This window comes from Canis lupus, chromosome 8 (genome assembly GCF_048164855.1).
Source record: "Canis lupus baileyi chromosome 8, mCanLup2.hap1, whole genome shotgun sequence".
NCBI classification, from domain to species: domain Eukaryota; kingdom Metazoa; phylum Chordata; class Mammalia; order Carnivora; family Canidae; genus Canis; species Canis lupus.
The window spans coordinates 47,050,462-47,066,024 of record NC_132845.1 but is presented as its reverse complement, the minus strand read 5'-3'; the positions used below and the strand labels follow the sequence as shown (position 1 = coordinate 47,066,024).

The 15,563-nt window shown below is 45.1% G+C and overlaps 1 protein-coding gene across 6 annotated transcripts in view; it reads right to left on the bottom strand.

The window, feature by feature from the left end:
- Window positions 1–15,563, bottom strand: part of SNX29 (sorting nexin 29) — a 528,280-nt gene that overhangs the window by 249,263 nt on the left and 263,454 nt on the right. For all 6 annotated transcript variants that reach the window (XM_072835835.1, XM_072835833.1, XM_072835832.1 and 3 more), the window contains exon 15: window positions 10,648–10,754. In XM_072835835.1, coding sequence (XP_072691936.1) covers window positions 10,648–10,754 — 107 coding nt within the window. The remainder of the gene's footprint in view (window positions 1–10,647; window positions 10,755–15,563) is intronic.

Below are 15,563 nucleotides of genomic sequence, written 5' to 3'. Positions count from 1 at the left end.
CAGCCTAGTGCATGAGCAAGAGCTACAGTTGGCTGAAAAGGGAGATTGGGATCTAAGACATCTCTATCAGAGTCAGCTCAAGGCTCTTGCCAGGAATGGAAACAGACTCTTGCTTTGTCCTCTGAACTCAAACCTAGAAGAACATTCATCCAGGCATTATCACAGCCACATGTGACCATCACGAGTGGTCACGGGGCAGCACTAAAGAGAGGTCAACCCAAAAATGGTAGAGGCAGGGGCCAGAGAGAGTGCAACAGGGGCCTGATAACACAGTGCATGTCACACGATTCAGTCAACCGAAAGCCAGACTATCCCTTGGATTAAGGAATTCTCTTCCTGGGGACAGTCAGGGTGGGCTGCTGCATGATGCAGTAACAACCAAACCCAGACAGCTCAGGGTCTGAACACATCTCAGCCTGCTCCTGCTCTCACCGGGTCTGTAGTGGGCTAGTGTTGTCTTATAGCAAGGCCACATGGAATATACTGCTTCCAAGGTCACTATGGCAGGAGAAACGAGAAGAAAATTCACAACACCTCTTCTGTGCTTCAATCTTGGATGACACGCACACCTTCTGCTGACAGCCTGAGAGCCAGCAGCAGTCACAAGGTCCTGACCAGACCACAAGGGAGATGGGAAAACACCCCCATCCTCTTGGTCCCGGCAGAGAGCAGTGAGAAAGACCCGATAAGCACACAGCAATGTCCCCACCACCCACAACCGACAGACTCCTGCATGACCTAAGCACCAGCCAGGTGCAGGGATCAGGGCACACAACAGAACAGGGGAAAGGAAGGAAACGAAGACACAGGCAGGCCAGGAAGTACACAGCATAGTACTGATGGGACGAAGAGGGCAGACACTGGCTCCAACAAGACGCCTCGGGAACTGAATCTGGCCTTCAGTGGGGCAGTGAGGTGACTCGGGAGAGCTTGTGGGAGGCAATCTGAAGGATCAAAGGCAGCAGCCAGGGAAAACAGGGAGTGAACATAGATCCAGGTCAAAACCAGCCCGTGGGCAGGCCTGGAGAGAATACACACATCTCGGAATGAAAACCAGCTCGGAGGGAAGGTAGACCTAGGTCTCAAGAGAAAGGCAAGAGAGCTAGAACATGTAGCGTCTTATGGTAATATATAAAAAAACTTATCACATTTCGGTGTACCTGAGTGCAAAAGGGAGCCATTTGAGTTTTATGCAGGACAAAGGCCTGGACCAATTAGGCCTGGAGCGGTTTTTCACTATGTGGTCCTCGAGCAATCGAGTCAAGGCCTCCCTCCTCCTGGTCTTGGCCTTCGGCCCCCACTGCCATAGCACCTGCTAGTGGCATTGCCTACATGTTACTGGTGGGCTGGGACACCCCTGTGCCTTCACCTGGCATAGTCACAACACTGAGCCCAGCCCCAAGAAGACCTCATGCTATAGAGACCAGACAATTCCTTCTGATGACCCAGAAGTAGCTTCAAGAAGCCAATTAAAAAAAAAAAAAAAAAAGATAAAACTGATTAGGAAAATTACAGTATCATGGTTAAGAAAATAATAATTATGGGAAGCTATATGTTTGTAAATTACAGAAAACATTAAAAATTAAGTATCTAACAAAAAAAAAAAAAAAAAGGAAGAAGAAGAAGCAACAGCAGCACCAGCAGCAGCCACTTTCCACTCAAGGAGGAAAGCAAGTATCAAACAGGCCCAGAACAGTGTGGGTCTGAAAAGCTAAAAACCAGATACCCTAATTACAGCTGTTTTTATCTACTGCCCAGAAAGGACTAGGGGATCATTTTTTGTGGCGTTTAAGGAAGTTCATGTGTTCATTGTCAAGTCTTCCAGGCTCCCAGATCAGAGAGACACAACCGGAAATGAGACTTTAACAGAACTGGGAGCCTAATGGCACACATGGCATGGAGACACTGAGCCAGCAGCAGGGTCTGTAGCACCATCAACAGAGGGTGGCAACTCCACCATGGAATGGGAAAGGAGAGGCCCAAAGGTCTACAAAAGAGATCGGAAGACGGGCCAAGACACTCGCCAAGAGGCCTGGAGCACACACATGCCACACAGGGGTAAGGGCGTCACCTATACGGGCATGCCCCACCTGGAGCAATGTGTAACCAAAAGACCAGGGAGATAGAGGGAAGAAAGAAGACCTGCCAGGTGGGAAGGGATGCAGACAAGAGTGGAATTTCTCCTTTGTTGCACCGGGTAGATAACCTACGCATCTAGGAGCAGACTCGAGACATCTGATGAGCACAACACATACCCGAACAGGCCTGCCACGTGAGCAAGCACTCCAGTTTGTTTATGTTGCTAAGGCTTGTATCAGGTACTGTGTGTGTCAGAATTAATTTCTATTATCCCTCCTTATCCCTTCCATAACTCCCCCGGGATCTGACAAGCTAATGGCTGGTGTGCTTGTCACTGCCTTCATCACCTCAGCTCCTGCTTGGAGCTAAGTGAGAGCCAAGCAGCCAGGAAGGCCTGGTCCCAGTTTCTAGCCAGGCAGCAGGAGGCATCACGGCGAGCGTGCTGGTACAGGAGTCAGACGCCAGGGCCGCATGCCAACTCTACACACACAAGCCATGTGACCTCAGAGAGGGGTCTTCGCTCCAAGCCCCCAGTTTCCTCACCTGTGAGGATGTACCAAACATGAGATGACCCAATGTATTGCCATTGGTACACAGCCTAGAAACAAGAGTAAGCCCTTCATTTATGCTAACTGCAGTCACCATCGTGATCACTGTTTGCTGGTTGCGTTTCTGTACATAAATGTCACCAAAAGCCCAGATCACAGAGTGCTTTTACCAGCTTCATGCTTGAGCTTACTTCCCATTAATAGTAACCTGCCATCATAATGAGAATAAATGTTGCTAAGATGCCATTTATTTCACCCATGAGCAAAAATTCAGGGAGTTACTATACTCATACAGTAAATGATAAATATCCTATAATTTGAAAAATCAGGGTACATTATAATCCTCAAAAAACAGTGGTGGGAGAAATTTTCCAGTTTCTTCAACTAATAAATTACAAGTAAAGAAGGAAGAGGGCTGGGGAAGATACAGGTGGGAAACCTGTAAATTGAGAGAGACTATGAACCAATCACAGTGTGAGGATGGACCCCACTTGGGCCTTACTCAAACATCTGTCTGGACTGGAAATCTGAACACTGAGCAGACATTTGATGGCATTAAGGAGTTATTTCTGACTTGCAGGTATAATAGTGATATTATAGGGTGCTTTCCTTTAAAAAAAATAAGGAACCCCTCTATTAGAAATATGTCCCAAAATACTTTGAGATGAAATCCAGTTCATCCTTTGGACTGGCTTCCAATACCATGAGAAGCTGGGAAAGTAGAAAGAGGTATGGATGAAGCAAGATTGGCCAGTGAGTTCACGGTGGTTGGGGGATGGGTTCATGAAAGCTCATACCTTCTGTCCACTCTTACATAGGTTTGAAGTATCCAGAGTAAAAATATCCTTTGGGGGGTATAAAAGAAACACTGATGGAGCTGCCTGTGGGAGACAGCCTGTCTCTTCTGAGACCATTATCAGGGAATGAGTTCACTCATAAACAAAGACACACTGGAGGCCTGGAAACCCATGGCACCAGTGAAAACTTGTGATCCGTGGTCACTCCTCCACATCTCCAAATTCCTCAACCCTCAAGGGCCAGCAACAGCTGTGCTGGTGACATGTGTATGGTTAAGGCGAACTGGAATCCGTGTAGGAGTCAGGCAAAGGGCAGGAAAGAGGAAGAGATAACCTGGGTAGGGCCACCTGGCATGACCCAGAGGCTAAGGTTTCTTTCTCAGGTTCCCTATCCCCTGGGGAGGGCGATCTGTAAGCAAGAGGCCTTTAGTGAGAACTGCACCTAACCCACTTGCTTACCAATTTTCGCTCCTACCTAACAAGCACTTCAACGGTTTTGCTTCATGAGAAAAACTTTTTTTTCCCTTCTCCCAAGAAGTGAGAGCCTGATCTCCATCATTCAGCATCTTGTGACTACAATAATAAAAGCAAAGTCACACCACGCTTTTCATTTTGAGCATCAGTTTAATGTGGATCTCAGCTCAGAGTTCTTTATCCTGAGTCCTTACATGGGATCTAATCCTTTATTTAAAAGCTCATCCTTCTTTTGTATAAAAATGACTCTCAGATACATCAAGAGCGCTGGATGCCACTGGTGCCAATTTATGAAGCAAGCACTGGTGGTATTACTGCTCCCAAGGTCCCGGCTGTCTCAGGAACTTTTGTGTTTTATTGAAATGATGATCACATTCACAGTTATCTACAGCATGTGATTATGAATGTGTTTTTTACCGGCTTCAGCTTACTTTTCCATTAATAGTAACCTGCCATTATAATGAGAATAAATGTTGCTAATATACCATTTATTTCACCCATGAGCAAAAATTCACGGACTAACTACACTCATACAGTAAATGATAAGTATCCTATAATTTGAAAAATCAATCAACAGCTAGCTGAGTCCTGACACAGGGGAGGAAATAAAGATCTGTTTGCAGAGGATGGACTGGTAGTATTGAAGCATGAGACCCATAGACAACTGACAGGGATGTGGGGCTTTAAGTTAAAACTTAGGTACAAAAAAGACAGGTATAAAGGAGCTCTGGTAAGCAGAGGGTGGAAGGGGAAATGACATTGTTTACTGATCATACACACAGTTGTCCCTGCTGAACCCTGAGGTTAGGGGTGCTACCTCTACACAAAAATCTGCATGTAATTTTTGACTCCCCCAAGACTCAACTAATAGCCTACTGTTGACCAGAAGCCTCATCAAGAACACATTCAACTAACACCAATTGTGTATGTTGTACATACCATATACTTCAAGTAAGGTAAAGAAAATGTTAAGAGAAAAATACCTTTACAGTATTATACTGCATTTGTCAGAAAAATTCCCAAGTAAGTGGACCCACACAGCTCAAACCCATGTTGTTCAAGCTCCAACTGTATATATAAAAGTTTCCTATGAGCTAGGCTACTTTAGAGGTAACAGAAACAGATTCTAACCTAATGAAAAACTAATTACTGTAAAGAGGAAAGTGGGAGAAACTGGCTCACAGAAGGGACAGAACAGAGCTCCAGAACAGCTCTGGCAAGTTCAACGGGAGCCACAAGAGTAAGCAGGACACTGCTACTGAATCAACAGCCTCCCATATACTGTTGTTGTTGCTTTGGCTCCGGCACACTCCTGCCCCTGGGTCAAATAAAGGCAGAGGACTTGGATTTACTCCCCACAGAGAGCAAGTTGTGGTGAGGGATCATTAAAAAATAATAATAATCTGAAGGGAGAAAAGAAAGCACAAAGATACCTCCTACTACAGGCACTGAACTGGATTCTTTATATTCAATCCTCAAAGTGACCGAGCTAGCATGTACATTGGCTGCATTCTACTGATGGGGGAATGAACGCTTAGAGAGGATAGGAGCGCCCCCAGGAACACATGGCAGGGAGTGACAAATCTGTACACAGTCCATCTTGACGGGGACAGGTGTGCTCTGCAAGCCACAAGGCTGTAGAAGGTAGGGCTGAAAAGATGCAGGATCCAAGTCCAAATGCCATTGCCATCTTACATTTTTTTCTTGACAACTGCTGGAGAAGAATGGGAAAATCTCTACAGAAGAGTCTAAACCAAAGCTATTGTACTTAAAAGAGATAAAGAAGAATCTTAGAACACATCCTTCTTGGACATGTCCATTATCTTTTACCTCCAAAGCCCTTGGTGACAACACATACATTTCCCCTGGTGTCCACATCTTCAAGACAGATGGGAAGTTTACAGAAGAAATTCCAAGCTTCATTATTAACAGTCCCAATGAAAAAGGGAGGAACAGATTCCAGAAGCTCCCATAAAGTACCTGAGCTCTGCAGAACTGTTGGTAAGGACATGGCTCTAGGACCCCATGAGGCATAACTCTACAACTGCATTTCAACTCTGCTCCCTGATGATCCTTAACAGAGGCGTCTGCCTCACCTCCTGGGCTGAGAGCTCCTCAAACACAGGCACTGCATCTTACCCATCTTGGTGACCTCGGACCAGCCTGGGGGTAATGAATAGCTAGTATTACCTATCGAGGAAACAGCAATGACATTGCCATTAAAACAGAAGAAAAAGTCAATCTAGGTAAGCAAATGCCATTTCAGAACCTGCTTCAACCCATATCTTCCATGAGTCACCTGTTGGAACCATCAGTGCTACTGCTCCTAGGGGTGGCAAAGCCATGAAAGGAGGAGGAAGGAAGGTAAAGCCTGGCCACTTAGAAAGTCCTCAATGAATACATGATAAAGCAGTTCAAACTGTCCATCTGTCCCTCCATGTCCTCTCTAGACTCCCCAGGCTACAACTCCTCCTGAAATTGAGTGTGAGAAGAGTCTGCCCCCCACCCCCCAAAGAACTCATGTTAACTCTCCTTAGATATCTATCCTGAGCTACAGTGGTGCCTCGAACTACGCCCTCTCAATCCGTGACTTGCAAAGTCACATCTACCACTTTTCATAAACCTTACACTGAACAGCTGAATCCACTCAACAGATTTGTCATTCTGTTCAATATTTATGCAGCTCCTACTGTATGCTGGAACCGTGCTAGGCAATTAATATACAATTAAAAAGGTATCATCTACAGTTCCCTCGAGGAGCTCCCAGCCTGGTGTTCCATTCCATTTGCTTCAGAAGCAGGTTATTTATTCCTGCACAGACAAGCTCACTCCCTCCTGCTGTACACCAGAGTATGGGGTGTCCCCTCCTAGCACTGCTGCAAACTGCTGGTGCTGCACTATCCCTCTTCTCTGCTGCCTGTCTTCCTCCTTCCACTTCCACTCCTTCTCTCCAACATGGCCAGTGACCGTCCCTTCCCTTCTGGCAGGTCTCCCTTTTGTTTCTTTCTGTGAGCGTGGCCTTCCAGAACAGGCAGACAGAAGACAGGTTTGTGCTCTGGTGCTAGACAGCCTGGGTGATTTGAATCCAGCCCTGCTTTCTACCAAGCAGAGAAATCTTGGGCATGTTACTCAATTTCTCAAAGCTCCATCTGTGAACAGCATCCTCCTTGAGAAAGTCTGCTGAGGATCACAGGAGTTTATAGACATAAAAGCCTTAGCACAGTGCACGGAAATAAGTGTGCAGCCAACAGCTAGCTGCCAGTATCACAGTGGCTGTTGGGTAATTCATGCTTTCATATTCGTATTTCTCCCCTGCCAGATGAACCTACACCTGCATTTTGCTCTTCTCTTGTTTTCAGAAGTTAACCATCATAGGATGTCAAGGACAATCTCTCCATCTCCAATCCTTGGTCCCTGATGTTCTCCCAGCCATTAAAAGATGCCTTACAATGCTGAATTTGGGTACTGAGCTATCAGGGGTGCAGGTGTCAGGCCACCAAGCACTGATGTGTAGTGTGCAGTGTATGTGTGTGCAGGTGGACAAGGTGGTGTTAATGCTCTCAGAGACATCTAAAGAAAGAATATTCAAGAATCTTTTTCCATTGGGATGAATCACAAAAGAGTCATTCAACCACTGGGGTTCTTTGAACAGTCCTATAACATAAAATGTCTCTTCTTCTGCCCTTCTGCAATGGAAGAAGTGCATCAACTCTTCCTCCCCATGCTCATTACTGGACATGTGTTTAGAACCCCTTGGTAAAAACTAACCATTGGTAATATGACAAATGAGCATCACAAAGAATGTTGTAAAGAGCTTGATTACTGCTAACCTAAGTTTAGCCAAAGTCTTGGTATAATGAGATACTAATAATATTCACAGAGGAAAGATCACTGGCCACTCACTCTGCCATCAGAAAATAATGAAAAAAATCAGCCTGGGGGAGTAAATGCCAACGGAGAACATCTCTGCTTCAAGCTCCATCTCTCTCAGCTCCTTGACTATAGCCACTAATCCTACTACTAGGTAAGGAGGTCACAGGGAACTAGACTAGAAGTTAAGGCTGACCAGAAAAAAAATAAAAAAATAAAAAAAAAAAATAAAAAAAATAAAAAATAAAAAATAAAAAAAAAAAAGGCTGACCAGAGAAGCCCTTACACTCCAATCACCACTCCCTCTGATGTAGCAGCTAACAAGCACAACACCACACACAGATCAGACAGTAACTTTGCATCACACTGTCACCTTCTCTGCACATCACTCAAGTCTGTGCAGTGAGATGGTGAGACTCCATCACCATCAAAGCAGGTGGCAGCATGGCCATGACACGGCCTCCAAGGCACCATCATCTGGCCCGCCTTCAGCAGCCACAATGCCACCACTGTCCCTGTCTGCTCCATTCCAGACCTGAGGGTCTCCTTTCTGGTCCTCAAATCTAAACTCTTTCCCCATGCAGGACCTTTGTCCTTGCCATTCCCTATATAGAAAGCAGGAACTCAAAAAATACCAGATCAACCTCCCAACTTCCCATCCAACCAATGAACTTTGCTCAGTGGGTCAAATGGCCAGTCACTGTCTTTGCAAGTCCTTCAGAGCAAGAGTTACTGATGAGTAGGTCAGCTTTCTGGCCGGAGGAACCCACATGTGGATCACTGCCTTCCTGCCCCCCACCCAGAGCTCAGCACACTCAAAGGAGCCCTGGGACATGAGCACCAGTCTCTAAAATATGTGGCTGGTCTGACAAAGTCCTTACAACTGAACACCTTGCCCAGATTTTCCTGAAAGAACACAAGCTACCAACCTACTTTCACTCTGATAAGAACCCTGCCACCTTTCCTAGCTCATCAGCTCTTCATTAATTCAATAAACTGGAGATACCCCTGTCCTAGGACAACTTAAAAATATTTGCAATTCAAGGATTATTTAGCATTTACCATTTGCCAAGAAATGGTATCTGAGTATATTTCAGAGGGAAAAGACAGTCTCTGCCTTCCAGGGACTTGAGGTCCTAGAGGAGACAAACACACAGGCTAACACAATCCTGAGGGTACAAGGCCCATTCCCTTACCCATCCAGGCTTTCTGAGAATGGAATGATGCACCAGAACCTGGCACCATCACCAGCCAACTCTGGTCAATGACCCCACTGAATGAGGCTGCAAAGATGGGCACTGGGGTGAGGACATGCCTTAAGGGGACAGTTGTCCCCCTCAATCCCCAGGCCCTTCCATCCTGGTTTGTAATTCTTCCCCTGTTAGCCCATTATGCTAAGACCCCAGCTCATCCCCTCTTTTAGCTCCCTTGAGTTAGAATTCAAATGGTTTCTCACCTCCCTTCTTTGGAGGTCATTAGGAACCAGGTCAAATAGAACTATAATAAGACTGTCAGCCTGAACCAAGAAGGAGCACTGAGGGCTCCTCCTCAAAGGGCCTGCCTCTAAAACCTACCCCTAAGTCAGGCATGTCTCCATGGCAATGGCAGGCCTTTTTCTGATTCCAAAAATAAAATTTACTGTAGAATGGTCACAAAGCACCACAAGTATAGTTATACACTTACATGCATGTATCTAGACAAACATACATGACTTGTAATGGATATCACCAGTATGTGACCACAACATATACACACACCTATACATATATTTTTCACCTATTAGTTGTCTAACTGAAAACTTAGCCTTCCGGCCTACCACTAAATATGGTGATAAAAAACACTTTATCCTATCAAATAAGTACCCTTCTCCTTTATCAAGAATATTTTTATCATAGAGTTGTCAAATTACTATGTTGTCTACTAAAAGCTAACATAACACTGTGTATCAACTCTATTTCAATAAAAAAAAGCATTTTTGCTAGACATGGATGATGAATGCTATGAAAGGACTCTTTGATATCAGGCAAAATCTGTATCTGGTGTTTAGCCTTTAATCTATTAATAAGCTGACTTGATGAATTTCCTAACATTAAGCTATCCTTGAAATTCTAAATAAATCCTACTTTCACATGGACTGGTCCTTTCATATAGAACTGGGTTTGACTGGGTAATACCTTTCCAGAATTTTTATGCATTTATGCAGAAATAAGACTAGTCTATAGTTTCTTTTTTAGGCTATCTTTGTCAGTTTTTGTTATATTAGAGTGATGCGCACTGGAACCAAGATTCAGAAATACAGACGTACATAGAGACAATGCGTTAAGGAAGTACAAAGAGCAACGGGCTGTTTGTACATACCTCGAAAGGTTGCCTAGAAACCTCTATGAAACCATCTAGGTTTGCTACCTCCAAGGGCACTCCTTTATTTTTAGAACTTTCTGTCAGGTTTTTGGTGCCCTCTAGGTAAGTAGGCTGCATCATCAATTAATTTTGATAATCAACAATAAATAATTATCTTGGGAAAGAGTCCACATTTGCACATTTATCAGCACAAAGTTGTGTATGATAATCTGTCCTGCTTTTAATCTCCTCCAAATCCAAGAGTACATTTGCTTTCATATTTTTAACATGACATATTTGTGTTTTCTCCATTTCCTTGCCATAGGCACCAAAAGTGCCTCATTAGTATTTCTGAAGAACCAGCTCTTCTTAGTTTTCTTCATCAAGTACGATGCTTTTACTATTTTGTGTTTTGTTGATAGTGCAAGGGGAGCAGTGTCTGATTATGCTAACATCAGCACAACAGGCTGGACCTGTTTCTGCAAAGTCCCCAAAGCAGCCGACACTGGGAGTGAATGCACAGAGGCCACCAGCCTTACCTCAATGAGTTTTCTTTCATAGGAGCTCGCCAGCTCCTCGGCCACTTCGCCCGGCTTCTGCTCAGTGACTGTAACTTCTCCATCAACGTTCCAAAGATTTGGTACAACTTTAGGGAAAGAAAGAAAGCCCATAAATATTTTTAGCAGTAATCAGAGTTATTCTCCCATTTAAAAAAAAAAAAAATCTTTTCTTCTTTGCCAAATATCTTCTCCATAAAGAAAGCTGTTTTTTAAGGTGAGGCGGGGGTGGGAATCACAATTACTAATTACTTCAACACTGTAACATTTTCACATGAGTACAATGATGTGAACAATAAGCTATGTTTAAAAATGTAAGAATGGTCACAGAGACAGAGGCGTGCGACCCTGGGGAATAATCTTATCACTACTCCCCATTCCAATGAAACACAGGCAACATACTGGCAAGACTAAAGAACCTCCATCTTTATAGTGGTCAAATTTCTCTTTCTCCAACAAAGAAGTTCCCCCAATGCAGCACTCACCTGCCTATAGCTCGACATCAATGGCAGAGGGGGGATCAGAGTCCACATAGAGCCACTAAGAATTGCCATTTATAAAACGTACTTAGAGCAGAAGCCAGGCAGCTTCAGGAAAAACTCTAAAATCAATGCCTAATGACAATTCAAGGACATCCTAACAAGAGACTGGCCCCCAGATCAATGCAAGAATTATTAGCACAGCAGACACCAGTGGGTGGTGTTGTTCCTCCTTTCAGGGATACATCCATAAATGCTCACTTTGTGGAGAAGAGCAGCAAGTTAGGACCGGAACAAGCAGGCTAATTCCAAGAACACCAGGGGAGCATGGGCAGGAAGGAAGTCCCTCAAGAATATGGATTCACCCCAAGTCCAAAAACAAACATCCACTAAGCAGATCCCATTCCCTGTGTGTTCCAGAAGAGCTAAGTCCTAGATGCCCTACAGAGTGGGAAGAGATGGTCATGAAGGCCAGCCCTCTGGCAACTGGGATTTGGAAGCTTGGGGAGAATGGCCAAGTGGGCAAAGGCTGAGCAAAAATGGGGGTCCTGCACCTGCTCTGCCTACAGCTCTGCTATCAGCCCCCTCCCTAAGCCTCCATCGGCCACAGTGACCTAGGGCCCCAGAGGCAACATGGCCCTGAGTGATGGCACCCAACATGCTTGCATGAACCCAAAGATGCTCCCGTCCCAGCAGTGACCATGGCTCCAGCCACTGTTGCGAACAGTGACCCAAGTAACCCTATTCAATCTAAAATAGGTTTTAAGAGAAAATTTCAAGGGCTTCCAGTTATAGGTGATAGGCTGAACACATTCATTTACATTCACATCCTCTCAGAGTCCCATTAAAACACCCATTTCTGAAATTCCAGTGCAGATCACTGGTAAGGTGCATTGTAGGCCTGGGAACGCTTCCTTCTCAGCTGCAAGGTGGCAACACTGACATTCAACCCGATGACCATGGGACAACTTGTGAACGGCTAATAGACTGCTAATATGAGACACTTTTAGAAGTGGGGGGTAAACATGGGGCTGAAAGTGAAAAGAAGAAACACAAGATCTGTTTAGGAAGCAATTTGCAGAAAACTAGGGTTTTATTCTCTGGAATAATCAGAGAATTATTATTTCCAGAGAATCTGGAAAATCACAGCTCTGGGTCAAGCTGAAGGTCAGGGTACCCTATGGAAAAGAGAGAACATAATACTGCTGGGCTTCTTCCATTCTTCTTCACCCATTCCCAGAGCATCCTGCAGCCAACATAAACCTACCTCTAGGCAAGGAATAGAAAGTTTGGTCTTGGGAATCTAACATGCTGAAGACCCTGATGTGAGAGGCTCTCTAGTGAAATGGCACAGCCTGCTTGCATGCCAGGAGATGAGCCCAGCTTTTTAGCACCCCACTCCTACCTCAGAGGGGCTGACTAGAACACACCTCACACCTGACACAAGCACCTATGATGGAAGATGAGGACCAGAATCAACAGAGAAAAACAACTTATAAGCAAGAGACCCAAATTAGGGGAAAAGAACACCCAAGAAGCAAATGCTCATTAATATTCCCGGAGAGAGAAGAAGATGGTATGGTTGAAAACAGGAGCAAGGAGGTATTTAAAAAGAAGAAAAGGCAGCACAGAGAGATTAAAAAAAAAAAAAAAAACTCTTTTGCAAAACAAAACTGTGATAGAAGAAATGAACAGCAGATACAAAGAAAAGAAGGTAAGAAAATCTCCAGAAAACAAAGGCCAAAGGATAACAAGAGGGAAAACAAAAAGTGAAATGGAGACTTGCCATTTAAGAATCCAAGAAAGGGGGAAGGAAGTGGGGAGGGGAACAGAGACAAGGAAGTCGAAGACTTAATGCAAGAAAATGCCCCAGAACCGAGAGGCAGGCGTATGGAGACAGAAGAGCTCACGGAGCACACAGCACAATGGGGAAACCATGCTCGGGCACCTCTCAGGGGAGTTTCAGAACGTGAGCGACCAGGAGAGGACACTAACTCACAGAGTGGAGGCAGAACTTGTCCAAAGGACAGAAAATTAGAAACAGCATAGCATTTCTGAACAGCAACACTGTAAGCCAGAAAGCAATGAAGTGATACTGTCAGCATCCTGAGGGGAATTATTTCCAACCGAGAATTATGGACCAAGCCAAGCCCCGCGACAAGAATTATGGACCAAGCCAAGCCCCATGACAAGAAGGTGAAAACATCCTCAGACACACAACCATTCAAAAATTTTAACCAAAACAGGAGAAGAAATCTAAGAACAAACAGGCTTCCTAGGAAAGAGGATACAACACAAAAGTGGGAAGATTATTAACAATTACAAGTGGCCACAACTCACATGGCCATCACAGATAACTGATGGATAAACATGCTATGGTCTATCCCTACAATGGAACACCATTCAGCCATAAAAAGGAAGGAAAAATGACATCTGCCACAACACAGATGAGCCCCTGAAAGGAGCCTGCAAAGGGAAAGACGCCAGAACTGACACCAAAGGGCCACATACAGCAGGATCCCATTTATAGGAAATGTCAAGTATTGGTTTCGGGGACCGGAAGGAAGGAGGGATGGGGGTCACTGCTAATGGGTTTAGGACACCTTTTTGGAGGTGATAAAACAGTCTAGATCTGGAGAGAGGTGATGAAGGTACTAGAAAGAATTGGATTGTACACTTCATAAGTATGGCATGTGAATTTTCTCTAAATAAAGGAGCACCAAGCGGGAGCAGTGAACTGGACAGAACAGGCCCACTTGAGCAGCCAGGCTTCCTCTGGCCACAGTGGGTCCCAGAACTGCAGGATAGATGGTCCCCGGATGAAACTAATAGATGCCCTGTTTTTAACATATAGAGATTTCCAGAAGTAAGAGAGTACTAGCATTTGGCTTAGTAATGAGTTCACGCAACACCCGCCAAATTTTTTTTGCAAGTATTAACTCAAAAGAAATTCAAAACTTGCATGAAAATAATGATCAAGTACCTCACAGCTCAGCTGCAGAGCATTTTTAGAGTCCTAATAATGTATTCACAGCCCAGGGACCAAACCAAAAAGATGGTGTGTCTGTGCTGGAGGATGGGGGAAGGGAGACCATGGGGGGGTGGGGATGGAAGAGCTACCCTTCACCCTCTGAGGTGAGGTATCAATGGAGAAATCAACAAGTAGCAGTGGACATGCACTGCTCAGAAACATCAAGGTAACACCCAGAACAATCAGTTCAAGGTTTGAAGCAGTTGCTTATGGGGAGTAGGAAATGGGGGAGGGTGTGGAGGCCAGAAGTGCCAGGTCTTCTATGGCCAGGCTACATGCAAATGCTGGATTTAAACAACAAAACACCGAATTTGATTTTAAACAAGGAAACAGAATCCGAGAGAAGTCTGCACTTAAAAATGTTAGACCAGATAGTAGCAGCGCCCGCCACGGCAGGGCAGCCACCCCCAGCAGGAAGCTGCCCGTGCCCCATTAGTGAAGGCTGGTGCTAGTACACATCTGAGGTGTGACAGGTATGTGAACAGCACGGCCTGCTGGTGCCCTCCTAAAGACCCAATCTTTGCCTAAGCGAGGTTGCTTTTCCTCCACAAGGAGATCCTGCTGATCAGAAAGACACGGCCATCCAACCTGCTTGATGTCTGCACATCTCTTTAGAAATCCAGCCACTGGCCTTCCCCTCCTCAGATACTAGGTCCTCTGTTGGAACATCTAAGAGGAAGCCACAATCTTCTGCACTGAAGGAGGCAGATGCATGAATAAGCTTTTTAACCTTCAAGACGAGGGAACAGACCTTGGGCACTCATGAATTTATAAAAGGTCTCTTAGAAACTAACCAGCCAACCTTCCCCTGCAACGACCTGACCTCCTGTTGCCCTGGTTCCATTCCTACAGCTTTAACAAGCATATCAGAAACTTCTATCCCAGGTATAAAATAATAAATGACGAATCCCAGCTATACCATGCTTTTCTCACTGGCAGGAAGCCTCTAAGATGGCTCCTGGTGATCCCTCCCTCCCTGGGGATTCCCACTGTTCAATCGTCTCCTCCCCTGAGGATGGGCTGACTTACTGACTCCCCTCGAATGAGCACAAAGTGGCAGAACTGATGGCATGTCACTCCTGAGGTTGACTTTTAAAAGACTGTGGCTTCTGCCTTGGGTGCCCACATCCACTCACTGAGGAAAGCCAGTTGCCATCTTGTGAGCTGCCTTCTGGAGAAACCCATGATGTATCCACCCACAGCCAGGGGTCTGCCAGCAGCCAGGTGAGTGGACATGGATCCTCCTCCCGTCAAGCTCTAAGACGACAACCGCAGCTGTGTCACAGAGCCTGAGCACATAGCTGAGCCACACCTGGATTCCTCCTCTACACAAACTAAAGTCATCAATGTTTGTTGTTTTAAGCTGCTGAATTTTGGGGTCATTTGTT